This window comes from Entelurus aequoreus, linkage group LG01, assembly GCF_033978785.1.
Source record: "Entelurus aequoreus isolate RoL-2023_Sb linkage group LG01, RoL_Eaeq_v1.1, whole genome shotgun sequence".
Lineage (NCBI taxonomy): Eukaryota > Metazoa > Chordata > Actinopteri > Syngnathiformes > Syngnathidae > Entelurus > Entelurus aequoreus.
Window position 1 is genome coordinate 101,932,122 of NC_084731.1, and position 27,500 is coordinate 101,959,621.

Consider the following 27,500-nt stretch of genomic DNA (forward strand, 5'->3'; position numbering starts at 1 on the left):
CTCTCCTCACTGCCTGTGCCGTGAGCACTGACTGCATACGCTCTGAATACGCACTGCTGATTGGCTGTTACCGCTCTGCGTGTAACCAATCAGATGGTTCTGTGGGTGGGACAATGATGGGTGCTGCAGAGACATACTGACAGAGGCAGAGGCAGAACTAAGCGGAGCAGCTTGTTAAGACTTTAGTTTAGGCCAGACCTGGGCATTCTGCGGCCCGCGGGCCACATATGGCCCTTTGTGCGTCCCTGTCCGGCCCACGTGAGGCCAATCATAAATTACAAAATAAATTTTAATTAGAAGACTTCTATGGAAATACAAGAACCGAGACTCAGATTCCCCTCGCCCGGACGCGGGTCACCGGGGCCCCCCTCTGGAGCCAGGCCCGGTGTTGGGGCACGATGGCGAGGCACTGGTGGCCGGGCCTGACCCCATGGGGCCCGGCCGGGCACAGCCCGAAGAGGCAACGTGGGTCCCCCCTCCAATGGGCTCACCACCCATAGCAGGGGCCATAGAGGTCGGGTGCGATGTGAGCTGGGCGGAAGCCGAAGGCAGGGCACTTGGCGGTCCGATCCTCGGCTACAGAAGCTAGCTCTTGGGACGTGGAACGTCACCTCGCTGGGGGGGAAGGAGCCTGAGCTAGTGCGCGAGGTGGAGAAGTTCCGGCTAGATATAGTCGGACTCACTTCGACGCACAGCAAGGGCTCTGGAACCAGTTCTCTCGAGAGGGGATGGACTCTCTTCCACTCTGGCGTTGCCAGCAGTGAGAGGCGACGGGCTGGGGTGGCAATTTTTGTTGCCCCCCGGCTCAGAGCCTGCATGTTGGAGTTCAACCCGGTGGACGAGAGGGTAGCTTCCCTCCGCCTTCCGGTGGGGGGACGGGTCCTGACTGTTGTTTGCGCTTACACGCCAAACAGCAGCTCAGAGTACCCACCCTTTTTGGATTCACTCGAGGGAGTACTTGAGGGTTCTCCCCCGGGTGATTCCCTCGTTCTACTGGGGGACTTTAACGCTCATATGGGCAACGACAGTGAAACCTGGAGAGGCGTAATTGGGAAGAATGGCCGCCCGGATCTGAACCCGAGTGGTGTTTTGTTATTGGACTTTTGTGCCCGTCACGGATTGTCCATAACGAACACCATGTTCAAGCATAAGGGTGTCCATATGTGCACTTGGCACCAGGACACCCTAGGCCGCAGTTCCATGATCGACTTTGTAGTTGTGTCATCAGATTTGCGGCCTCATGTTTTGGACACTCGGGTGAAGAGAGGGGCGGAGCTTTCTACCGATCACCACCTGGTGGTGAGTTGGCTGCGATGGTGGGGGAGGATGCCGGACAGACCTGGCAGACCCAAACGGATTGTGAGGGTTTGCTGGGAATGCCTGGCAGAGTCTCCTGTCAGAGAGAGTTTTAAATCCCACCTCCGGAAGAACTTTGAACATGTCACGAGGGAGGTGCTGGACATTGAGTCCGAGTGGACCATGTTCCGCGCCTCTATTGTCGAGGCGGCTGATTGGAGCTGTGGCCGCAAGGTAGTTGGTGCCTGTCGTGGCAGTAATCCTAGAACCCACTGGTGTATGCCGTCAAGCTGAAGAAGGAGTCCTATCGGGTTCTTTTGGCTCATAGGACTCCTGAGGCAGCGGACAGGTACCGACAGACCAAGCGGTGTGCGGCTTCAGCGGTCGCGGAGGCAAAAACTCGGACATGGGAGGAGTTCGGGGAAGCCATGGAAAACGACTTCCGAACGGCTTCGAAGCGATTCTGGACCACCATCCGCCGCCTCAGGAAGGGGAAGCAGTGCACAATAAACACCGTGTATGTTGAGGATGGTGTTCTGCTGACCTCGACTGCGGATGTTGTGGATCGGTGGAGGGAATACTTCGAAGACCTCCTCAATCCCACCAACACGTCTTCCTATGAAGAAGCAGTGCCTCGGGAATCTGTGGTGGGCTCTCCTATTTCTGGGGCTGAGGTTGCTGAGGTAGTTAAAAAGCTCCTTGGTGGCAAGGCCCCGGGGGTAGATGAGACCCGCCCGGAGTTCCTTAAGGCTCTGGATGCTGTGGGGCTGTCTTGGTTGACAAGACTCTGCAGCATCGCGTGGACATCGGGGGCGGTACCTCTGGATTGGCAGACAAGGGTGGTGGTTCCTCTCTTTAAAAAGGGGAACCGGAGGGTGTGTTCTAACTATCGGGGGATCACACTCCTCAGCCTTACCGGTAAGGTCTATTCAGGTGTACTGGAGAGGAGGCTACGCCGGATAGTCGAGCCTCGGATTCAGGAGGAACAGTGTGGTTTTCGTCCTGGTCGTGGAACTGTGGACCAGCTCTATACTCTCGGCAGGGTCCTTGAGGGTGCATGGGAGTTTGCCCAACCAGTCTACATGTGCTTTGTGGACTTGGAGAAGGCATTCGACTGTGTCCCTCGGGAAGTCCTGTGGGGAGTACTCAGAGAGTATGGGGTATCGAACTGTCTGATTGTGGCGGTCCGCTCCCTGTATGATAGTGTCAGAGCTTGATCCGCATTGCCGGCAGTAAGTCGGACACGTTTCCAGTGAGGGTTGGACTCCGCCAAGGCTGCCCTTTGTCACTGATTCTGTTCATAACTTTTATGGACAGAATTTCTAGGCGCAGTCAAGGCGTTGAGGGGATCCGGTTTGGTGGCTGCAGGATTAGGTCTCTGCTTTTTGCAGATGATGTGGTCCTGATGGCTTCATCTGGCCAGGATCTTCAGCTCTCACTGTATCGGTTCGCAGCTGAGTGTGAAGCGACTGGGATGAGAATCGGCACCTAGTCCGAGTCCATGGTTCTCGCCCGGAAAAGGGTGGAGTGCCATCTCCGTGTTGGGGAGGGGATCTTGCCCCAAGTGGAGGAGTTCATGTACCTCGGAGTCTTGTTCACGAGTGAGGGAAGAGTGGATCGTGAGATCGACAGGCGGATCGGTGCGGCGTCTTCAGTAATGCGGAAGCTGTATCGATCAGTTGTGGTGAAGAAGGAGCTGAGCCGTAAGGCAAAGCTCTCAATTTACCGGTCGATCTACGTTCCCATCCTCACTTATGGTCATGAGCTTTGGGTTATGACCGAAAGGACAAGATCACGGGTACAAGCGGCCGAAATGAGTTTCCTCCACCGGGTGGCGGGGCTCTCCCTTAGAGATAGGGTGAGAAGCTCTGTCATCCGGGGGGAGCTCAAAGTAAAGCCGCTGCTCCTCCACATCGAGAGTAGCCAGATGAGGTGGTTCGGGCATCTGGTCAGGATGCCACCCGAACGCCTCCCTAGGGAGGTGTTTAGGGCACGTCCGACCGGTAGGAGGCCACAGGGAAGACCCAGGACACGTTGGGAAGACTATGTCTCCCGGCTGGCCTGGGAACGCCTCGGGATCCCCCGGGAGGAGCTGGACGAAGTGGCTGGAGAGAGGGAAGTGTGGGCTTCCCTGCTTAGGCTGCTGCCCCCGTGACCCGACCTCGGTAAAGCGGAAGAAGATGGATGGATGGATGGAAATTTTAAAAAGTATCTATGTCAAGTGTGCAATACAACGGTGCTGCTTTTGTTTTGAAAAGCGTTATTTGTATTACTTCCATGTGGACGTATGCGCGTGTGTGATTGTGAGTGACTGTGAACAGCGGCAATCACAAATTACAAAATAAAGTTTAAAAACATCTATGTCGTGCGTGCAATACAACTGTGCTGCTTTTATTTTGAAAAGTGTTATTTATGGGCGTGTGTCCGGGTGTAACCTGTGAGTGAAGGTGCACAGCGACAAGTGATGAGACGCTAAAAAAAGAAAAGTTGATGACGAATGCCGTGTTTTCAACAAGACATGGACTGCCAAGTATTTCTTTACAGAAATTAAAGGTAAAGCCATGTGCTTATTAATGTGTGGTACACAGGTTGCTGTGTTTAAAGAATATCATTTGAATCGCCACTACACGACGAAGCACGAGGAAAAATACCGGAATCTGTGCGATGAAGAGCGCGCAAGGGAGGCTGAAGCGTTGATGGTAAAACCGCAAACCCAACAAGGACTTTTTGCCAAATTTCAGACCCCCAGAGATGCAGCCATCAGGACAAGTTTCGTCATTTCTCACAAAATCGCCAGAAAAAGTAAGGCGTTTTCTGACGGAGAGTTTATTAAGGAGTGCTTATTGGACTCTGTTGCGCTGATATGCCGGAGACTTTGACTGTTTTTCGCTGGCTTTGGATGAGAGCTGCGATGTACGTGACACCGCCCATCTGCTCATCTTCTTACGTGGGATAACTACAGACTTTCAAATCACGGAGGAGCTGGCAGCCATGCAGTCAATTAAAGAGACAACCACAGGTAATGACTTGTTCACATAGGTACCGGTAAATGCGTGTTTGGACATGTTAGGACTGAAATGGGACAAGCTGGCAGGTGTGACAATCCAATCCAATACACTTTATTTATATAGCACATTTACTGTAAACAACAAATGTTTTCAAAGTGCTGCACAACAATATTAAAAACAATATTCAAATATTATCCTTAGCTCCACCAATGACTGAATAAAAACAAAAAATAATTACATATAAAACCAATATAAAAAACAATATAAAATAAATATGATTAAAAACGATTTTTAACAACAGATGGTTGTCCAAATCTGATGGGGAAAAATGTTGGATAATGCAGGATAAAGTGACAGAAATTAACCCTGTGCAGAAATGGACATTTTTGCATTGTATTATACATCAGGAAGTGTTGTGTAAGACAGTGTTAAAAATAAAACCATCAAAAGCAATCTGCTTTTGTATAAAGTTAAGTTAGGTTTAATGAAATTATTATTATTAATTATTATTATTATTATTATTATTATAATTTATCTTACGGTATATCAAAAATAATATTGAGCAAAATTCAATTGAAATATTGTCGGTGTGGCCCTCCAGCAGTGCTTATGCAGCCCCCGGTAAAAATTAATTGCCCACCCCTGGTTTAGGCGGTAACTCTTCGTTGTTAAAGCGGCCGCCTTAACAACAAAGTGCTGCGGGAAACCCTGCACTTTATGTACAGCTTATAGTGTCTGCAAAATGTGCTTTTTTAATATAAAATATGGACTAGTGTGGTGGCTAGAGGCAATTATTCATGTGTACATTGTTTCTTATGAAGAACTGTGCTTCACTATACCAACTTTTCAGTGTGCGAACCATGTTCAAGAACCAATTAAGTTCGTAAATAGAGGTTCCACTTAGGGCTGGGCGATATGGCCTTTTTTAAATATCTCAATATTTTTAGGCCATATCGCGATACACGATATATATCTCAATATTTTGCCTTAGCCTTGAAGGAACACTTGATGCATATAATCACAGCAGTATGATGATTCTATGTGTCTACATTAAAACATTCTTCTTCATACTGCATTAATATATGCTCATTTTAAACTTTCATGCAGAGAGGGAAAGCACAACTAAGTGAATTGACCAAAAGTGTATTTATTAAACAGTTATTAAAGGCCTACTGAAACCCACTACTACCGACCACGCAGTCTGATAGTTTATATATCAATGATGAAATCTTAACATTATAACACATGCCAATACGGCCGGGTTAACTTATAAAGTGACATTTTAAATTTGCCGCTAAACTTCCGGTTCGAAACGCCTCTGAGGATGACGTATGCGCGTGACGTAGACCGGCGAACACGGGTATGCCTTCCACATTGAAGCCAATACGAAAAAGCTCTGTTTTCATTTCATAATTCCACAGTATTCTGGACATCTGTGTTCGTGAATCTGTTGCAATCATGTTCATTGCATTATGGAGAAGGAAGCTGAGCAAGCAAAGAAGAAAGTTGTCGGTGCGAAATGGACGTATTTTTCGAACATAGTCAGCAACAACAGTACACAGCCGGCGCTTCTTTGTTTACATTCCCGAAAGATGCAGTCAAGATGGAAGAACTCGGATAACAGAGACTCTAACCAGGAGGACTTTTGACTTCGATACACAGACGCCTGTAGAGAACTGGGACAACACAGACTCTTACCAGGATTACTTTGATTTGGATGACAAAGACGCAGACATGCTACTGTGAGTATGCAGCTTTGGCTTCTAAACATTTGATTGCTTGACCGTATGTGCGCAACTTTTTTTTGCGTATGTACGTAACTTTTTAAAAATATATAAGCTTTATGAACCTTGGGTTAGGTGAACGGTCTTTTGGGCTGAGTGATTGTGTGTGTTGATCAGGTGTTTGAATTGTATTGGCGTGTTCTATGGAGCTAGGAGCTAGCATAGGAGCTAGGAGCTAGCATAACAAACACGCAGGTGTTTTTATGCAGGATTAATTTGTGGCATATTAAATATAAGCCTGGTTGTGTTGTGGCTAATAGAGTATATATATATGTCTTGTGTTTATTTACTGTTGTAGTCATTCCCAGCTGAATATCAGGTACCGTGAGTATGCAGCCTTGGCTGCTAAACATTAGATAGCTTGACCGTATGTGCGCGTCACGTACGTAACTTTTTATAAATATATAAGCTTTATGAACCTTGGGTTAGGTGAACGGTCTTTTGGGCTGAGTGATTGTGTGTGTTGATCAGGTGTTTGAATTGTATTGGCGTGTTCTATGGAGCTAGGAGCTAGCAGAGGAGCTAGGAGCTAGCGTAACAAACACGCAGGTGTTTTTATGCAGGATTAATTTGTGGCATATTAAATATAAGCCTGGTTGTGTTGTGGCTAATAGAGTATATATATGTCTTGTGTTTATTTACTGTTGTAGTCATTCCCAGCTGAATATCAGGTACCGTGAGTATGCAGCCTTGGCTGCTAAACATTAGATAGCTTGACCGTATGTGCGCGTCACGTACGTAACTTTTTAAAAATATATAAGCTTTATGAACCTTGGGTTAGGTGAACGGTCTTTTGGGCTGAGTGATTGTGTGTGTTGATCAGGTGTTTGAATTGTATTGGCGTGTTCTATGGAGCTAGGAGCTAGCAGAGGAGCTAGGAGCTAGCGTAACAAACACGCAGGTGTTTTTATGCAGGATTAATTTGTGGCATATTAAATATAAGCCTGGTTGTGTTGTGGCTAATAGAGTATATATATGTCTTGTGTTTATTTACTGTTGTAGTCATTCCCAGCTGAATATCAGGTCACCCCCGGCTCTCACAGCATCTTCCCTATCTGAATAGCTTCAACTCCCCACTAGTCCTTCACTTGCACTTTACTCATCCACAAATCTTTCATCCTCGCTCAAATTAATGGGGAAATTGTCGCTTTCTCGGTCCGAATCTCTCTCACTTCATGCGGCCATCATTGTAAACAATAGGGAACTTTGCGTATATGTTCAACTGACTACGTCACGCTACTTCCGGTAGGGGCAAGCCTTTTTTTTATCAGATACCAAAAGTTGCAATCTTTATCGTCATTGTTCTATACTAAATCCTTTCAGCAAAAATATGGCAATATCGCGAAATGATCAAGTATGACACATAGAATAGATCTGCTATCCCCGTTTAAATAAAAAAAATTCATTTCAGTAGGCCTTTAAGCAGTGGCACAAACATTCATGTCATTTCCAAAACAGAAAGTGCAAGATTGTCAGAGACATTTTAAAACAAGCTATTAGTGCACTTTTGTGTGTGTCACTAAGATGACATATCAAAACAACACTAAATTAAAGTGCACTTTCTGTACAGAACGCCACTACAATAGTTTAAAACCAACATACGGTGTTGATCTGGAAATGTTTGCCTCTGCATTTTGATGGTGTGGGCGTGTGGCCCCGAACGGAGATGTTGACATGCGGAGTAAGCACTCCTCATTCTCGAGCAGGTGACTTTTCAAATGATGCTACATATTAGCAGTAATGCTACTTTCTGTAGCAATGCTTTTTCCCCACACTTGACAAATTACGGTTGTCTGTTCGACATATTCCCACTTGAAGCCAACCCACCGCCAGACGATGGACCCCCTGCTGTTTTTCTTGGGAATTAATTCTTCCTTCATTAGATACCAGATTCGCACCTTCTTTCTCTCGTATTACCGCTCGCACCACTCCACTAGCATCACAGCTAACGTTAACCATGCTGCTACCTCTCTGCTTCGCGAGGGCGTATACGTATGTGACGTATGACGTGACAGTTTGTGACATATGTAAGAAGTTGCGCTTGCTGTCTGTGAGAAGGAGACACAAGAAGGAGTGGGAAGAGCCTATAGTGTAATGCCAGCTGCTAAAAGCAACTGCGTGTGAACGTATACTCGAATATCACGATATAGTCATTTTCTATCTCGCAGAGAGACAAACTCGCGATATATCGAGTATATCGATATATCGCCCAGCCCTAGTTCCACTGTACATTATTTTCTGGTGTGACCAACCAAAAGGCCAGCTGATTAAGTATTGTGTCAGAAGTACCTCTTGTGGGCAGACTTTTGCACCTCCTGACCGATCCGGCGCACGGCAGAGCCGCCTTGTTCCTCCTGGGCCAGGATGGACATCATCGCCTGAGCAAAGAGGTAGGTGTGCTCGCCATGACACACCATTTTCTGAAGGATTTTTCCAGACACAACACTTCAGTAAACACACTACAATGCTCTACTTTTCTATAACAACGGGCCTCACAGCAAATTCCGGCAGGTTCTTCTCCAAGTTCTCCTCTCCTCCATCCAGCAGCGTGGCCAAAGACGTTCTCAGCACCCGAGAGAAAACCTCTAGCTGCTGACACGCGGTGGACACGCTGGTGATCTCACCCTGGTAGCCCGCGTCTGAAATCAGCTGCACACACACACTGACTTGTACCGAGGTGTTTTCCACATACTTTCATTATCACTCTTCCTGTTTATTCAGGTGAGCGCCCACCTTGACTGTGAAGTTCAGCATCAGGCAGTCGGGATGAGCCTCGGCCAGCTTGTAGAAGAGGTCCCGCCATGTTGTGTGTGCAATCATCTGCTCCAGCCAAGCGGGAGTCTAGAAACACCAAGGTCAGCTTCATTGGGTCCAAACAGACTGAAGGTTTGACACCCAAGGCAGTCCCACCTTAACTAACTTCCGCATTCTGGCACAGTCCGTAAAGAAAGACAACATCAGGAAAGTCTACCCAGCGCTTCACTTTTTCCACATTTTGTTATGTTGCAGCCTCATTCCATAATGGAATAAATTCATTTCAATACCCCATTATGACAATTTGAAAAAAATGGTTGCATTAATTAGCAATTGGAGAAATGGACTTCATACTGGGAAAACTGGGTTAATTATGTCACGCCCCACAAGCCTGATTTTATTTTCTCGAATTAGTGATTGTACTGTTTAAAAAAGATTACTCCCTATTAGGGTTGTACGGTTTACCAGTACTAGTATAGTACCGCGATACTAATGAGTCATATTCGGTACTATACTGCCTCTAAAAAGTACCGGTTCGCCGCCCCCCCTTATGTTTTACGGGCACGACGGCGCACCGTCATCACGTTGTGACATAGCTGGTTTTAGGAGCAGAGGAGCATGTTCGGCAGCGCACACACACAGAGTACTTACAAGCAGACACAGTGTGTAGACAGAAAAGGGAGAATGGACACATTTTGGTGTAAAAAGTAAAGATAAAGGTGAAGTTATAACACTGAAATACCCTCAGGAAGAGGTGCTTTAAGACATGGCTAGCAAGCTAGCAGCTAACGTCCATCTGCAGTCTATGTTTATAAAGTCAGGAAATACGTCCCTGGACCCACGAGGACTTTGAATATGACCAATGTATGATCCTGTAACTACTTGGTATCGGATTGATACCTAAATGTGTGGTATCATCCAAAACTAATGTAAAGTATCAAAAAACAGAAGAATAAGTGATTATTACATTTTAACAGAACTGTAGACAGAACATGTTGAAAAAGCTAACAGCTAACATCCATCCGCAGTCTGCAGTGTTTTAGCAACTTCTAAATCACTAATCCTGGCCTCCATGGCGAAAAATAAAGTGAGTTTCTTACATGTAACATTATCACTGGAGTACGAGAAATAGCTAAACATGCTTCACTACACACTGTAGGACATTGGTGTCAAACTCAAATACAGAGTGGGCCAAAATTTAAAACTGAACACAGCCGCAGGCCAAGGTTGAACAAATTAACCTTTTAATAGGGACCCAAAAAAGTTTTGCATTGAATATTGAACAAGCAAGGCTTATATAACTTTATAGTGACATGCAAAATCGAGTTTCAAATAATAATAATTAAAAAATATCAATGGCATATCAAATACAATTTAAATAAAAATGTAATGCCTCTTTTCTATTTGCAGCCTTCTGAGGTAAATATCAACATTAACTTTTTCCACAGGCTAATAAATTAGAAAATAAAATAACAATGAATAAACCAACCATTCAGGACTTCAAACTGCTCAGTTTGCAACACACTGATCTAATCTGATGTTGTCGTAGAATTTCTGACCTTTTGACCTATATTTCTTGTCTTTTAAGAATGTCCGCTCATTTTCAATTCTCTTCTATTTTGTGCCATTGAATGGACCAGTTGTGGGACAAAGGTGAATATGGAGTTATGCCAACCTGTCTACAGAATGTTTAGATTTTCCAAATATGACTAAGAGATACAAGGTTGTTTTGGAACAGACAAAACCAAAACAAAACAATCATGACGCACCCGATAAAAAACAATGACGCACAAGAGACATATAAAACATGGCAGAAGACCGGAACTCAGGAGTGATTTTGGCTTGTGTGTGTCTTGTTTACTCCGCAGTAACATGTGGTCTGTCTGCACGGCCAACTTAATTCAACCTGCACTTCTGATAATGGGTAAATAAATTTGTTGTACTAAACTACTTTTGTTGCCTGCTTAAGCTTCGGACAATCCACTACACAAATTGGCGTCACAAACAGGATGGTTTAGAAGGTACAGGTCGACAGCCGCTCCCGCTCTCTCTGTCAGGCAGACAGTGTGCTGCACGCGCGCATAACAAGGTAAGCGTTTTGCTTAAAGTGTAAACATTTTCTGCCTGGAGAGAGCCGGATCAATAAGACTAATTGCTGAATCTATTTTTGATAAAAGATAGGTTTAGTCAGGTTCTCCAAAAACAACCTGGAATGGGGTAAATTATGGTTGGATTGAGTTGTTTTATATGTGATCATTTGTCTGTGTGTTTGTTGAAAACTTGTGATTTCTTGTTTTTAACATAAGGGGATTGTTGATAGAATTTTGGTGGTTTGGAGTGTTTTTGAAGCGTAGACTATGTGAGACGAAAAATTTCTTTTAACCTCTTCACCCTCTGTCGTTGCTGGCAGAGGATGCTTCTTGCTGCAAGTGCATCAGATTAGTCAGAGTTGGATACAGCTAAATTATAGGCAAGATTTGCTAACTGGTGTGACATTTGGCCCATATAAATTAATGACGTCTATGAAGGTGCGACATATCTGTTTATGTGGAAACTGCAGCGGTGGGAAAAGCCTCTTATAGGTGACCGCTCATTGACTCCGGTAAAGGAGATCAACTGAGCGTATAGCTGTCACGACGAATTTGGAAATTTGCTGCAAATAGACAGGTATTGATCGGGCTGCATATGGTAGAGCTTTGGGGAAACTTGGTGAAACTGTATGGACTGACCAGACACGAGTCTGTAGGATTGCTGGGTGATTTCCAGTGGTCCTACTGGGCGTTAGGCCAGGTTTTTCCATGTTGGTCAGGGATAACGCAGGTGTTGCTCCAATGAAACGGGTTAATCGCCGTTTTATGAGCAATGATGGAACCTGGTTTTTGTGATATGAGACGGCCGATTCCACAAAAGCACGCGTGCATTAGTTGTTTATATTTGTCCGGACAATGGGGTGGTATGGTAATTTAACAATGTGTGTGTATAATGATGAATGCTGAAATGTGTGTGTATTGAGTGAGTCAGTTTATATTGGTACATTTGGATGTATGCGTAATTTAATATCTTTTGTGTAGCACCTGGTTTCTTATCTGGTTTAATTCCCCCCCCCCCCCTCTCGCAACCTCCCTTCACGCTTTTTCTCACAGCCCCGCTATATGTAAAAGTTGGGAAATTGTCTAAAATGTGTGTGCGTGTGAGAAAGTAGACAAAGTCATGTACAGAAAACACATGAGGGAATGATCCATCCATATAATTATTTTCTTCCGCTTATCAAGAGGTTGGATCGCGGAGGCAGTAGCCTAAGCAGGGAAGCTCCCCCTCTTTGGCGCTGCGAGCGAATTCCAGTCATTTGAATTTGTTTTAAGCTATACTGGTGATTGTGACTGTGCGATATTACAGTTGTTTTACACACTGAGATTTTGAGTACGGGAAAAAAGGCTCTTGCTCACTGGTAAATTCTCTGTGTGAGTGACTGTGTGACGCATATAAAAAATAAAAAAAAAGGAGTCTCAGCTGGGAGACATTTTGAGATAAGAGTGTGTCAGAAGTGGCGAGGCTGTGTGAGTGTCAGCTGTACGAGGCATTGGGCCGAAGAGGTGTGACACTGTTAGCATAGCATTGGATTAGTTTAGCATTGAGCTAGGTTTAAAGAATAAATAAATAAATAAATAAAAAACTATATATAAATATATATAGTGGACAGCTGTACTCAATCTGAAGAGAAGGCTGACAGGTTGGTTTTGATAATAGGAAAAATAAAATATACTGTATATGAATAAATAAACATTTAAATATCAATACATACATTTGGACTGGGACATTGAAGCATTGTTAAATTCATTAGTCATTAATTATGTGTGTAATATACTGTATTGAACAGCCTTGCTGCTTATCTGATCCATCCAGTTCCTGTGTGGAAGTTGAGACAAACACACACACACACGCACATCATAGAGTAGGACACATTGTAACTTTGAATTAATAGTTATACAACAAATAAATTAATAATCTTGAATTTAAATTTGATAAAGATAAATTGATTATACATTGACATTTTAATTTTTTTTTAGGAATAAACACACAATAAAATAAAAGTTACATTTATATTCTAAAACATCTAAGGGTATCTGTGCAAACTGTGAAACATGTAGTCTGAAGAAGTACAGATAAGATTCGCCAACACTACAACAAAGAAAGCAAATTTTTATGTGACATTGGTGCATGTAGAATTACATGTAGAGAATAAAACTAAATGGAAATAACTGTCTGCAAGATGAGCATGACGTCATGAATTGTGCTCGGGTTAGTAATAGATAGATAGATAGACAGATAACACGTTATTGATTACTTCAGGAGAGTTCCCTCAGGAAAAAGAAGTAAAAAGTAAACTGTAACTAATAAGGGTATAAATGGAAACAAAATAGAAAAATATTACAAGGAGAATAAAAATAGAACAGTAAAATAAGAGAAACTAGGCATTAACGACCATGATATAAAAAAGTATTGCACTGTTATTGTTTTGCATTCCCTGTCATCCTAGCCCCCCCAAAGAGGAGTTGTACAGTCTAATGATGTATGAGACAAAGGATTTTGTATAGGCTAAACCAGTAGTTCTCAAAGGAGGATATGGTGTTTCCGCCCGGACAAAAAAGGGGGGTACTTGAAGGTATGTCAAGGGGTACCTGAGATTTTAAATATTTTAAAATAGCGACAATTGAAAATCCTTTATAAATATAATTATAGAAGAATAATTCTTCAACAAAATCAATATCCAAAGAAGGTTGATGATTGATTATATGTATAGAAATCTTTATTATAATTTAATCATTTGTTTAATTTTTAAAACGTTTTAGTTATTCTTATATTTTTTTGTCCAAATAAGTCAAGTAAGACCACAACAAATGAGCAATATGGTGCACTGTTTTACAATTTAATAAATCAGAAAATGATGACATTATGCTGTATTTTATTTCTTTATTTTACTGGGAAAAAAGGTTGAAAACCACTGCCCTAAATCATATCTAAAGCTAAAATTACTTTATAAGACTGATTATTGTGGATTATTGTGTTTGTATTGTGAGAGAAGGAGAGAAAGTGAGAGAGAGAGGAAGAGAGAGCAGGTAAAAAACAGATTGAGGGTGAAGAGGATGGTTTGAGTAAATATGGGAAAAGGATGTTTATAACCTTACGTTATGTGAATGGTTTCTAGGAGAACAGAAAATAGAAACATTGGGTGAAGTGTAAGGAAGAGATGGATACAGGATGTTGTTTGTAAAGGAAAACGAAAGTGAAGAAAAGATGAGAAAGTGACAAATGAAGGTATTCGTAAATGGTATGCTGTTGATTGTGGTTAGCTGCAAGTTTGTTTATTTGTTTGTTTGTTTAGTTGTTTGAGTGAAATGGGAAGAAATCAATAGGAATAATTACATGCAAAATGGAATAAAACTATGAGTGCGATAGATAATGAATGAATAAATTAAATACGTTTATTTTGGTCATATAATCAACCATCAACCAATTTGTGTGAGCAGTTTAACAGTAAATTAGACATATTAACAATCATACACATTTACACACAGAAAAGAAAAGAAAAAAGAATGACCGAAAAAAAGAATAGGCGGAAGCCAAAGCTTATATTGGCCTATGATATACATTTATTGGACATTAAATTACCTGGAACATCAACGTTAAAAGATGAAAGTAATTGTTACTATATTTTATAATGTTCAAAAAACTTTACTTTTCAAGGGTCTCCAAAACCTTAACAAAAAACTACATGTGTTCAGCTCATCACTGAGGATGGTACATCATTTAACTCCTAAAACTGAAATACATTTGTGTTTTTATTTTATTTTACTTGACCTATTTCAAAAATCAATATCCCCCGTAAATGATAGTTTTCTCCTCATAATGTAAACAAGCTAAGAATACAAACTGGAAGGCTGTTGTTCTTTACTCGGAAACATAATTGCCATTGTTTTAAAATTAAATTATCTGAACATTTAACACATTATGACTTATAAAAAATAGATTGGTATGATCATAACAATAATGCTTTGTGTAATATTGAAATGAGCCTTTTAAGTTTAAGTATTGGGTCTATATTTCTTCTATAAACATTTCCCCAAACTTCAAAACAATATTACATATGGAAAAATAAATGAATAATATAACATGTGCAGACATTTCTTATTCAGCATGTGTTTTACTTTATACCGAATAGCAATGGATTTGGATATTTTTCTTTAATATGTTCAATATGTGGCTTCAAACATATTTATGATCAATTATTATTCTCAAGAAGTTAGTTCATATACTCTGTCAAGTTACTCTTTCTGGTAAAGATTTAGTCTTATTAATTTCTACATATTGAGATCTATTACTTAAAATAACTACTTAACCACTATTGTGAAACACTTTTAATTTATGGGAGTATTGGGATAGGATTGAGGAAGATGTCTGCTGTGGTGGTGGTTAGTTTGGAAATCAATTTAATAAAAGTAAGTTTAAGTCAGGTAACTTTAAAGTGCAGTCTGACATTTTAGATTGGAGTAATTTATATTTTTATTTAGACATTGCAGTACACCATACTTCTGGATGTTGAGCTAGAAGAGGATAATGGCATGACAGAATAAAGTTAGAGTTAAAGTTGGGGTGCCAGTGATTGTCACACACACACTGGGTGTGGTGGAATTTGTCCTCTGCATTTGGCCCATCCCCGTGATCGCCCCTGGGAGGTGGGGGGAGCAGTGGGCAGCAGCGGTGCCGTGCCCGGGAATCATTTTTGGTGATTTGGCTCAAAAAATTTTTATAGTCTTTGGTATGACTCGGCCGGAGTTTTGAACTTCCGACCTGCCGATCTCAGGGCGGACACTCTAACCACTACGCCACTGAGATGAAGGAGGCAAACCAAATCTCAACAGCTTTCAGTTAGCTATAGATTTTGAGAGTATAATGCGAATAACTATAACTTTACAACCGTTTGCTGTGAATAGTGTTGAATAATAATTACAAATAACAGCCTACATTAATAAATAGAATAAGAGCCAATATGTAAAGTGTTAAAAAGAGGAGAAGTGTGATTAAGCCTGGCGCTTAGAGCATGGCCTTGTGTGTTTGTTGTGACTAGGTTGGATAACCAGTCGGAGACAGGCAAGGCAAGGCTGGGCAGCTTTGTTTGTGTGGCGTTTTTCCAGGAAAGGGCAGACTCAAAGTGCTTCACAGACAACAAAGTGAAATGAAAGAAAATAAAAGCAAAATTAAAATGCAGACAATAAAAATAAAAACAGTGCGGACGTTAAAAGTTAAAAGATTAAAAGATTTAGCTGAAAGATAAGGAGAAACGTGAATAAATACATTCTTTTGTTTTGGAGAATATCACGTACAGCAGGAGGTCAGAGTGCAAGCATGACAGCTTGCTCGCGCCTACTGATAGACAAATGATAGTTTAAATTAACTTATAGATAATCTTTAAGTGAATTAAAAGGGTACTTAAATACACATGAAGTAGTACGTATAATCTTTGAATTAAGGTTATTGATTAGCAATTAATGGGATAGTTAAGACTGTAATTTTAAAACGTGATATGCAAAATTGAACTAACCGAGAGGATATGAAAACGATGGGTGTACATGTTTTGAGTTCCAAATTCTGGAGGAAAAAACCTCAACAAAACGTAAAACCATACAGACGGACTTGGGTGGTAGCCACGGTTGTGCTAGGTCAAGCGAGGGTGGAAAGGATATGCAGCAAGGGGACTGCCAATCTGAACAAGACAAGCTCCAAAGTTGTAGCCAGAACATGCTCACAAAAAATACAGGTGTGACAGCAGGACGAACAGCAGGATACAAACAGACCCCTGCTGGACATAAGTGTCAACGGACAATGTTCAACACAATCTTTGAAGCATTCCTTTGTGGTCAACCTGCACACACCTTGTAATGACCTGCTTACAAACTGTGCCCTGACAATTCAATACCGCACAGAAGGAACTTCCTGATGTTGCCTGACAGCACGACATCAGCTGACAACTACTGGGGACGCCTCCCAGGAACGAGTGGAAGACGGGGACTGCTCCAACTGTCCTAGCACTGGCTGACTGAGGTGCGTCCGTGTGTCCTGCCACCCAAACCGCCAAAGTGTATGATCACCAATTAGACGACTCATAATAGGAGCCTTTTGACTCTTATATATGGTGGGACTCAAGGTATGGCCGCTCATGTGAACTATCCTTACAACAATTAGAATGGTATAAGATGGACAACTAATGACCCACATTGTTCCTTTGCTCTCTGTCCTGCCTACGAAACCAAAAATGTAGGTCAAATGATAAAACAGGGCGTAGCTGCCGCTGATTGAACCGATACGCAAATACCACATTTTCAATTATTTCGGTTGTCTGTTAACAACAAAGCTATTGGTTGCAATTTGGACATTCCTGCTGTAGGCTATAAAGAGCTAGCAGCTACACAACAGCTGAGCTAAAACTAAATTTAAGCATATCAAATAATTGTAGTTGCTTATTACATACACAAAGTCGCAGAGAGACAGAAGTCTGTAGAAAGAATTCAGTAACAAACGTGTCCGCATTATTAAACTTTCTACCACAGGAAACATACTGAACAAATACAGCAGTTACTGTCAGACTCTAATCCGGATTACCGTGTCTATCAGAGACATGGTTAAAACCCACAACAACTTTTGTTCTAATTAATGTCCCGATTACAGAAAATACAGTTCGAGTGACAAAGGGGGGAGGAATTATGATTTATGAAAGGGAAAACATTAAAAGTAGATCAATTTGAGTATGTTGAAATTAAAATCACATTTTCCTCAGAAATGTATTTCAAGGTAATTGTAGTATACCGACCGACCACAGCTAAAGACATTTTTCTTGATTCATTTTCAGACATCCTCAAACAGCATAGTATGAAAGAAGTAACGTCATGGGGGACGTTAATCTGGACCAGTTAAATAAAACACGTAGAAAGAAACTTAAGGATATTATAAACGGCTTCTACATGATACAAATGATAAGCAGCCCTACTAGAATTACAATTGGATGACAAAAATCAAAGAGAACATCTGTAAATACACGAATACAAAACCAGAAAGAAGAGTGCTAAAATAAAAATACCATTGGATTCTAATAAAGACATTAAGACTCAGCTCTCATAAGAGCAATTATAACAGGTCTAAATACAGATCGTATGATTTAAAAGTTTGGAGGAACAAAGTTACAATGTTTATAACAACGATTGATAAATAAATCAATAACGGAAAACACTTTCCCTACCACGTCGAGAAACTGCTACTATAATTAAATCCATAAAGCAGGAAATAAAGAAGACAAGAACATGTACAGACCAATTAGCCTTCTCCATGTTATAACAAAAGGAATAGAAAATTTGAAATTAAAAAGTGGCTTTGGAGCAATCAAGGCTGCTCACACGGTCAATAAGAGGGGCATTATGTTGACACATCAACTTAATGTGTAGTATATTTATCCATGAGAGCATTTTGTTGTAAATTGTGAGGTATGGCTGTTAAAATCTTGGTTGTTTTTACGAATGATGACAGATGTGAACAAGAGCATGTATTGTCTTTGTGTGATGATGTAAATAAGGTGTGGTTGTATTGTATGTTAAGTATGTGTCCATGAAGGGGCATTTGGTGACTTTTCTTATAATTGATTACATGCTACAGTATGATTATTTTTGATTAATTATTGATTATTATGAATGTATATATTTATTATGATTAATTAGTGTCATAATTCTATTGCTTGATTTGTGGATCCCTTTAATTTAGGTAGCCAGGGACTACAGATGGAAAGTAGCTATTTAGATATAATCTGGTACAGAACATATCTGTTTCTGAACTTAATGTTTCTGTGCATTGTCCCATCATAGATAGACTAAATTAAATACAACTATTTAGTGAATTATTGAGGCCACAATAATTCACTAGGTGTTGTAAAATATCAAAGTACTATTGCAAAAGCGAACAGTGACCTCAAACATGACCTGTCCTCCGCCTCTGTTCTTGCTGCGCTTGACTATCAGCTGCCTTTTCTTTTTCTTTGATGTTTCTGAAACTACTAATACTACTACTACTATTACTATTACTATTACTACGACTAACACTGTCCCTGTGAGAGGGACAGAGGGGGGAGGTGAGTTTGGATTGGGTCAAGTTTGAGCGTGTTGAGGTTTTATTTAATCGATATGATCAATCCGGTACAAGGATAAAGGAACGTAATGATTTAGATTGACAATTGCAGTGGTTGGCGAAAGCAACCCCAACCTCAAAGGAGGGTGCCAATTCAGTAATTAAATGTTTTGTGAATGATCTAATATCCCGACATGGTTTCCCCAAAAAGATTAGGTCAAACAACGGCACCTATTTTAAGAAAACAGGTTAATCTTCTTCAGTCACAAGATCAGCACTTCTCAGGACCAGCAGCTTCCTAGGAAGGTGGAAAGACCATGAGACCAAAATGGTAAGTTTGCAAAATGTAGAATTTGTGTGCCAGTTCCTCTGTGCAGATTTGAGGATGAAAGCAGCCACTCCAGATTCCCTTGCACTCGCTAAGAGGGGCACGGTCAAAGCCGATCCAGGACCAACACCCGATACCTGACTGGAAGGAACCGAGAGGAGAGACTACACCTTGCCAGCGATGATGAGAACGACTAAGGTTGCCAGCCAATATGTGTCCGTCGGGATTCCAGCAGCTGTGGAAGGAGGCCCTGAAGCAAGCCGAGGGCCTGGACCAAAACACCACGCCCCATACTCTGCCCCAGCCTTCCCCAAAGCCCCCACAGCTCCAACTCTACCTGAGTTTTCCCCAAAGCGGCCAGCGCGCACATGCCATTGCACAGTCTGCCCAATGGACTGAACCACACCCCAAGAAGAGACAGAGACAGACTGTTTGAGTGGATCTCTTTCTTCACCAAGGCAGCCAAAAGCCCAACAAGGTGTCGGCAGGCCACCAGCCTGAGGCACCACCGAGCCATCTATACGAGCTCTAATCGAACATGGACTCATACGAAATTCAGTTGTGTGTTCAAAATCAATTGATAATTAACAATATTGGTAACTACATTCATTGCAAATGCTAGGAAAAATATTTTTGCAAATGTCTTACAGTCATAAGTCTATATACATTCATCTATTTATGTTCAATGATGTTCATGATCAAAGTATTTGTTATTCCTTTACTAAATCAAAGGGTAGGCCACTAATTGTGTTCTGTGAGATGGTTTTACTGCAGGCTGGTAACAGCGATCGCTCTGAAGGAGGGTCATAGACGGAATTTTTGCCTCGTATAAAAACATTGAGGTTTTTGCCTCTATCTGTGGTAGAGATTTAACTTAGTGGTCTACATCAGAAATTGTTTTGGTCCAGGGTCTTAAGACCCTGGAAGGAGGGTATGTCGTAGAATTTCTGACCTTTTGACCTATATTTCTTGTCTTTTAAGAATGTCCGCTCATTTTCAATTCTCTTCTATTTTGTGCCATTGAATGGACCAGTTGTGGGACAAAGGTGAATATGGAGTTATGCCAACCTGTCTACAGAATGTTTAGATTTTCCAAATATGACTAAGAGATACAAGGTTGTTTTGGAACAGACAAAACCAAAACAAAACAATCATGACGCACTCGATAAAAAACAATGACGCACAAGAGACATATAAAACATGGCAGAAGACCGGAACTCGGGAGTGATTTTGGCTTGTGTGTGTCTTGTTTACTCCGGGGTAACATGTGGTCTGTCTGCACGGCCAACTTAATTCAACCTGCACTTCTGATAATGGGTAAATAAATTTGTTGTACTAAACTACTTTTGTTGCCTGCTTAAGCTTCGGACAATCCACTACAATGTGCCCAAGCCAGATACCTGCCATCTTTTCTTGGATGCTAGTTCATTAATGTCGGGGCTCAGGCTTTGAGCTGAGGCATCTTTCATTATCGAACGAAGGTGTTCATCAGTCATTATATCTCGTAGAACACCTGGACCACAGTCTTGGGGGCGTGCTTTAAAGGCACTGCGTTTATCGTCCTCCACGAGCTGTCGTGGAGGACGCTTTTCATCCATTCCAACAACGTGCCGGCCCGATCACAAAATATGTGCGACTTCAGATACTTGGCCAACAACGATACAGTGTACACTGACGGTGCCCGTAAAAATAACTTTAACACTGTTAGAAATATGCGCCACACTGTGAATGCACACCAAACAAGAATGACAAACACATTTCGGGAGCACATCAGCACAGTAACACAACATAAACACAACAAAACAATCAGAATCCCATGCAGCCCTAACTCTTCCGGGCTGCAATATACACCCCCGCTACCACCAAACCCCCGCCCCCTCCGTGCGTCGGATGAGGTGGGCGGGGTTGGCGCATATTTCTAACAGTGTTAAAGTTATTTATACGGGCACCGTCAGTGTAACCTGTATCGCTGTTGGCCAAGTATGCGTTGCACACACGTGTGGGTGCGTGCTGAAATCGCACATATTATGTGACTGGGCCAGCATTCGCTGGACTGGGTGAAAAGTGGACGTGACGATTTTTGGGAGGGGCACTGAAATTTGAGAGTCTCCTGGGAGGGTTGGCAATTTAGCCGTGAATGCGGTGTTACCGCGGCACTGCCGCTGAATATAATCGGCGGGCCAGCTCTAGTGTTAATTTGATATCGCCTCAAGGGCCAAGTGAAATTACACAGCGGGCCAAATTTGGCCCGCGGGCCAGAGTTTGACACCCATGCCGTAGGACAGACCTGGGCATTCTGCGGCCCGCGGGCCGCATCCGGCCCTTTGTGCGTCCCTGTCCGGCCCGCGTGAGGCCAATTATAAATTACAAAATAAATTTTAAAAAGTATCTATGTCGAGTGTGCAATACAACGGTGCTGCTTTTGTTTTGAAAATCGTTATTTGTATTACTTCCGTGTGGACGTATGCGTGTGCGTGATTGTGAGTGAATGTGAACAGCTGCAATCGCAAATTACAAAATAAAGTTGAAAAAACATCTATGTCGTGCGCGCAATACAACTGTGCTGCTTTTATTTTGAAAAGTATTAATTATGGGCGTGTGTCCGTGTGTAACCTGCGAGTGAAGGTGCACATGCAGCGACAAGTGATGCACGGTTTACACCCGAGACGCTAAAAAGAGAAAAGTTGATGACGGATGGCGTGTTTCCAACAAGACATGGACTGCAAAGCAACGTTCCCTCTAAGGTGCGTGCCTGCGCAATTGCGCACTGCTCAAGCGTCCGCTGCGCGCAGCAAATATATGCCGCGCACCAAATCAAATCCCATCTGAATTCTAAACAAAATAAACATATTTATTCTATGTAATTTTGCAATGCAACTTTGAGTGACAGTGACAACAAGCGGCCCTAACGGTATTCGTCAACACCGTTCAATTGAACACCGTTCAATTATTGTAACGTCTATCGAGATGCTTCGAGGACAGGAATTATATTGATCACTTTATTGAGCAAAACTGTTTATATTCGGACATAACCACACCAAAAACATGAGTAAAACAATTCTATCTCGAAAAACTAATCATTTTCTGCCGTACAAACCAGGCCAAAACCAACTTGTCATCTGTCACCAACACGCATAGCACTAAACCACTGGTGCGTTTATGGCCACACAAAAAGTCGGACAACTCAAACACCACACAAAGTTACACTATGACTCCTCAGTCATACGTGTGCTTATTTTACTGTCATTTATTATTAATGTTAATTTATTTATATTAGTCATGGAATGCTGTTACACACACTATGTTGAAGTATTACTATTATTATTAATTATTATTATTATTATTATTATTTATCTTACGGTATATATCAAAAATAATATTGAGCAAAATTTAATTGAAATATTGTCGATGTGGCCCTCCAGCAGTGCTCGGGTTGCTCATGCGGCCCCCGGTAAAAATTAATTGCCCACCCCTGCCGTAAGAGGATACAATAGCTCACCGGCGTCACCGCTAACAAAAGATAGCGCGCCTTAATGTAAACATATGCCATGGGTGGATCTGCTGTAATGGTTTTCATTGAGGGGCACATGGCAGTTATGGCTGCCATCAGAGGGCCGCTTGTAACAGTGAATAATAATTTATAAATTTGCCTCTGGATTTCATTATGAATTATATAAATTGTTTTAAGTAGACTGTCCATTTTACAGTAAAAACTTTACATTTACAACATTTTAAGGTAAATGGAAAAACAGTACCACTGTTTTTGTGGGGGTTTTACAGAAAAAGAAGGCAGCTTGTGTTAAATTTACATTGGTTTTTATAACACTATATTGTTAATGGAAAAACAGTACAAACAGTTATTGTTTTATTCTGGCAACTTAGCTGCCAGTTTTTCTACCGTAAAAACAAATGTATTGTTTTTCCATTTACAACAATATGCCGTAAAGAACAGCGTAAAATGTATAGTCGTTTTTATAATTTTGACGGGTAGTTTGCTGTAAAATCATAATTTAAGCAGATATTTAAGTATACATTTTTATTTAGACAAAAACATGTTTGGAAAGTATCATAATATACTGTAATATTTGTTGCAATATTGGATACTATTAAAGTTTAAAAGGTATGCAATTTCAAGCCGTACATATATTTTTTCTGTCAAAATTTTAAAAAATTACATTTAGTCAGAAAATATGAAGTACTTTATTGACACATATCATTTACAGGTGTTTGCGGGCCAGATAAAATGATGTGGCGGGCCAGATCTGGCCCCCGGGCCTTGAGTTTGACACCTGTGGTCTTAGTCAACAGTGGTCATTTTGACAGCAGTTTTTGATTTAAACTGAGTCATAGTCTTTTTACAAAAATGTATTCGAAATTGATTTGAAATTACAGTAAATGTCGACTAAAATACAAAAGGCATCTTTGAAGTTGTCTGGAAACCACTTGAACTAAATTCACCTGTTTTAGTAGGGGAAAAATATGTTGTTGACGATAATTGTAGTCAACAAAATGAACATTATAAAGTGGCAAATCCTACAAGATCTCACCTCTCCCTCCACAGTGAAAATAGAATCGGCTTTCTGGGGGTCAAAGTGTTTTATCAACAGACTCTTGAGGTGATTTTCAACTCGTTCTTGGACCTGCGCAGGCTCCACACCTGTAACACACATCAACATGTTAACTGGTGAGCACCAAGGAAGCAAAAAGATGCAGACGCGTGAACTGACCCATCTGGATGAGCCACTCGGCCAGCAGGTTTACAGTCTGAGCCACAGCCGAGTAGTTTTCGGACAAAAGCTGGATGACGTGTTCCGGAGAACCGCCCGCCTGGAAATACCTGCGGTGAAAAGGAGTTCTGCTTTATTTTTTCCATGTTCAATAAAACCTAAAAAAGCTGCAAATTAGGCTGACACGATTAATCAACATTGAGGGTTTAATTAATGCGATACAGCAAAGTAAATGCAAGTTTTTTCCTTTTTGTCCGCAGTCATTTGAGTGATAGACATGTTCAACAATCAGAATTGCATTTGTTTGTCTCTCGCTTCAAACATGGAGAAGGAGGTCTCACTCTAAGCACCTGAGCGGGTTCACTGTACAGTAAAATTACCGTATTTTTCGGACTATAAGGCACACTTAAAATAATTTCATTTTCTCAAAAATGGACAGTGCCCTTTATAAACCGGTGCGCCTAATGTACGGAATACTTCTGGTTGTGCTTACCAACCTCAAAACTATCTTATTTGGTTATAAGTTGTAATGATATGTGTGACCAGTAGATGGCAGTCACACATAAGAGATGCGTGTCGACTGCAAGATGAGGCCAGTAAACTACACCAAAACTTTAAATGTTCCATTGAGAATATAGAACCTTATACACGGCACTCAAAAATCTGTCAAAATGTTTAATATGACTTTGGTAAGCTATGAAGCCACACTGCTTGATGGATTGTGGGAGTATTACGGCTACCATAGTCAGACGTACTGTGCTTCAACATACGAGTATTATTATGGTATGTGTATAAGAACCGCAAAAAAATATGGTATCTGAAAACAGTGAGCCCTCTTTACACTCATTCACAACTTTTGGCAGACAGCGGGACGCCAGCTTTACACGCACAGGAAGTACAGATAGACAGCCTCCCTAGTCACGACTCGCCAGTGACAAGTGCAGCTAAGTAAAAAAAATAAGATTACAAAGCCAAATGTCTGGTTGTGTTAATATTTCAGCTTCAAATCGGATGGGCAAAATGAGCCCATCAACACGGGCGAATGAGCGAGAATGCACGATGGCAATAAACGGAAACGTCCAAGCTTGTTTTTTCAACTGGGGAAAAAATGCACATTAAGTTGTTCTATATTTATTTAAGTTAGATGTTTGCTTACATAAATGAGAGTGCATGTAATATTTGTTTATTTATTTAGGGTAACATTTTAACTTGCATTTACAGTACAATGGTAAACAATTCTACAGTAATGAGACATAAAAGTTGATATCCTTTTAAACGGGTAACTTTTTAACTTGCATTTACAGTACAATGGTAAACAATTCTACAGTAATGAGACATAAAAGTTGATATCCTTTTAAACGGTTACTTGCATTATTATGTATTACAAATACATTACATTATAAACACTGTAGAGTGTTTTATTATTTCTTCAGTTTAAGAGCATTATGTACACAAAAGCTCTGAGTCTGTCCGCATAAAGCAAAATATTTTTTAAAGTAAATTATTGCATATTGTTCTAATGCAGGGGTTTCACACTCATTTAGCTCAGGGGCCGCATGGAGGAAAATCTGTGCACACGCGACCCAGACATTGTAACTAAAAAATAAAGACAACTTCAGATTGTTTTCTTTGTCTTACTTTGGCCAAAAATAGAACAAACACATTCTGAAAATATTACAATAAAAATATAGAAAAAATACCAGCAGCGGTAAAGTTTAGATCCATGAAGGAAATAAGAAAGTGAATGAATGTTTATAACTGAATACATTTACATATGCATAAAAATGTGTTTTCTTGGGTATTATTTTGTTTAATGAATTAAGTAACGTCCATGACAACCTTTTTCCAAAACACAATATAGAATGTGAGATATAACGGGATAATGCATACATTTATCATTTGCTTTCAAAACGGTTACAAAAAAATGAGACCCCAAAAATGTACTGTGGGACCCCATTTTTATGACTTGATATGGTCCCTGGGAGCCCATTTTGAAAATTCCTAGCGCCAACACCGATGGAGTATTGGTGCGTGAAAAACAGCAGCAGGCGGCTGTGGCCTGCAGGCCGGTTCTATCCATCCATCCATCCATTTTCTACCGCTTATTCACTTCGGGGTCGCGGGGGGCGCTGGAGCCTATCTCAGCTACAATCGGGCGGAAGGCGGGGTACACCCTGGACAAGTCGCCACCTCATCGCAGGGCCAACACAGATAGACAGACAACATCCACACTCACATTCACACACTAGGGCCAATTTAGTGTTGCCAATCAACCTATCCCCAGGTGCATGTCTTTGGAGGTGGGAGGAAGCCGGAATACCCGGAGGGAACCCACGCAGTCACGGGGAGGACATGCAAACTCCACACAGAAAGATCCCGAGGCCGGGATTGAACTCACGACTACTCAGGACCTTCGTATTGTGAGGCAGACGCACTAACCCCTCTCCCACCGTGCTGCCTGGGCCGGTTCTAATACTAATCAAATATCATCCCAGGGGGCCATAGATCATTCATTCGCGGGCCGGATCTGGCCTTGACACAATGGTTCTAATGTGTGGCACCTTGAGACTAGAATATGTTGATTGACAGTCTCAAAGTAACATGTCTTCCTTCACTCCTTATTTTTGCAGTTTTATGCATTTTTATGTATAGAAATCACAAATCAAATCGCAATGAGGTTTTTTTTTCTCAAAATCGTGCAGCCCCACTGCAAATGATACAACATCAAACATGGCAGCAACTATGGAAGAAAAGAATGGTGCAAACATTTTGAGGGTGTTAAAGATGGCAGGCTCCATGATGTAATCCCTGCTGGAAAATTTCTGTAGACAATCCTCTTGGATTTTTCCATAATTTTCCCCATCAACAAAGGTGTCTTCCTGCAAGACATGTGCAAAAAGACAAGAGTGTCCTCATTTTGGTTTTAGGTACAGTTAGTTGTGTTATTCAGTTTAGTTCCAGTTTATTTTGGAACATGCATACGATACAATGTGATGCATCACACAATTCCAGTTGTTTCATTACAGCACGTCCGAAAAGGAGTAGGAAGAAGCAGAGCTTATTCAATTCTACCTCTTTTCATACCATAGCAATTTTATCCCATTTCCTTGTTCTCTGCAACATAACAGTGAAGAAATAAATAATATACCATCGTGAACATACAAATATTAAATACATAAATAATCTTTGTCTCAATAAGAAAAAAAAGGGTAAAAAAGGGTTCAAGATGTTCATCATAATTCTTGTTCTGTGTACTTTGTGAACACTTGTAGTTTGAACAGTCTCTCAAACTGAATCATATTGGGGCTTTGTTTGATTTCTTTGCTTAATCTGTTCCATAATTTAATTTCACATACTGATATATTAAAGGTTTTAAATGCTGTACGAGCATACAAATGTTTCCTCTAAGGTTAAATTTCTCTTCTTTTGTTGAGAA

General features: G+C 41.3%; 1 protein-coding gene across 4 annotated transcripts in view; it reads right to left on the reverse strand.

Annotated features, from left to right (window-relative positions):
* The window catches only part of LOC133660679 (negative elongation factor D), a 47,887-nt gene that overhangs the window by 15,365 nt on the left and 5,022 nt on the right, over positions 1-27,500 (reverse strand). For 3 of the 4 annotated variants that reach the window (XM_062064273.1, XM_062064259.1, XM_062064266.1), the window contains exons 2-7: positions 26,831-26,943; positions 24,065-24,174; positions 23,885-23,994; positions 8,822-8,929; positions 8,585-8,737; positions 8,378-8,508 (exon numbers count right to left, since the gene is read on the reverse strand). In XM_062064273.1, the coding sequence (XP_061920257.1) occupies positions 8,378-8,508; positions 8,585-8,737; positions 8,822-8,929; positions 23,885-23,994; positions 24,065-24,174; positions 26,831-26,862 (644 nt within the window). In that variant the 5' untranslated portion in view covers positions 26,863-26,943. The remainder of the gene's footprint in view (positions 1-8,377; positions 8,509-8,584; positions 8,738-8,821; positions 8,930-23,884; positions 23,995-24,064; positions 24,175-26,830; positions 26,944-27,500) is intronic. The other variant, XM_062064279.1, reaches the window with a different exon arrangement.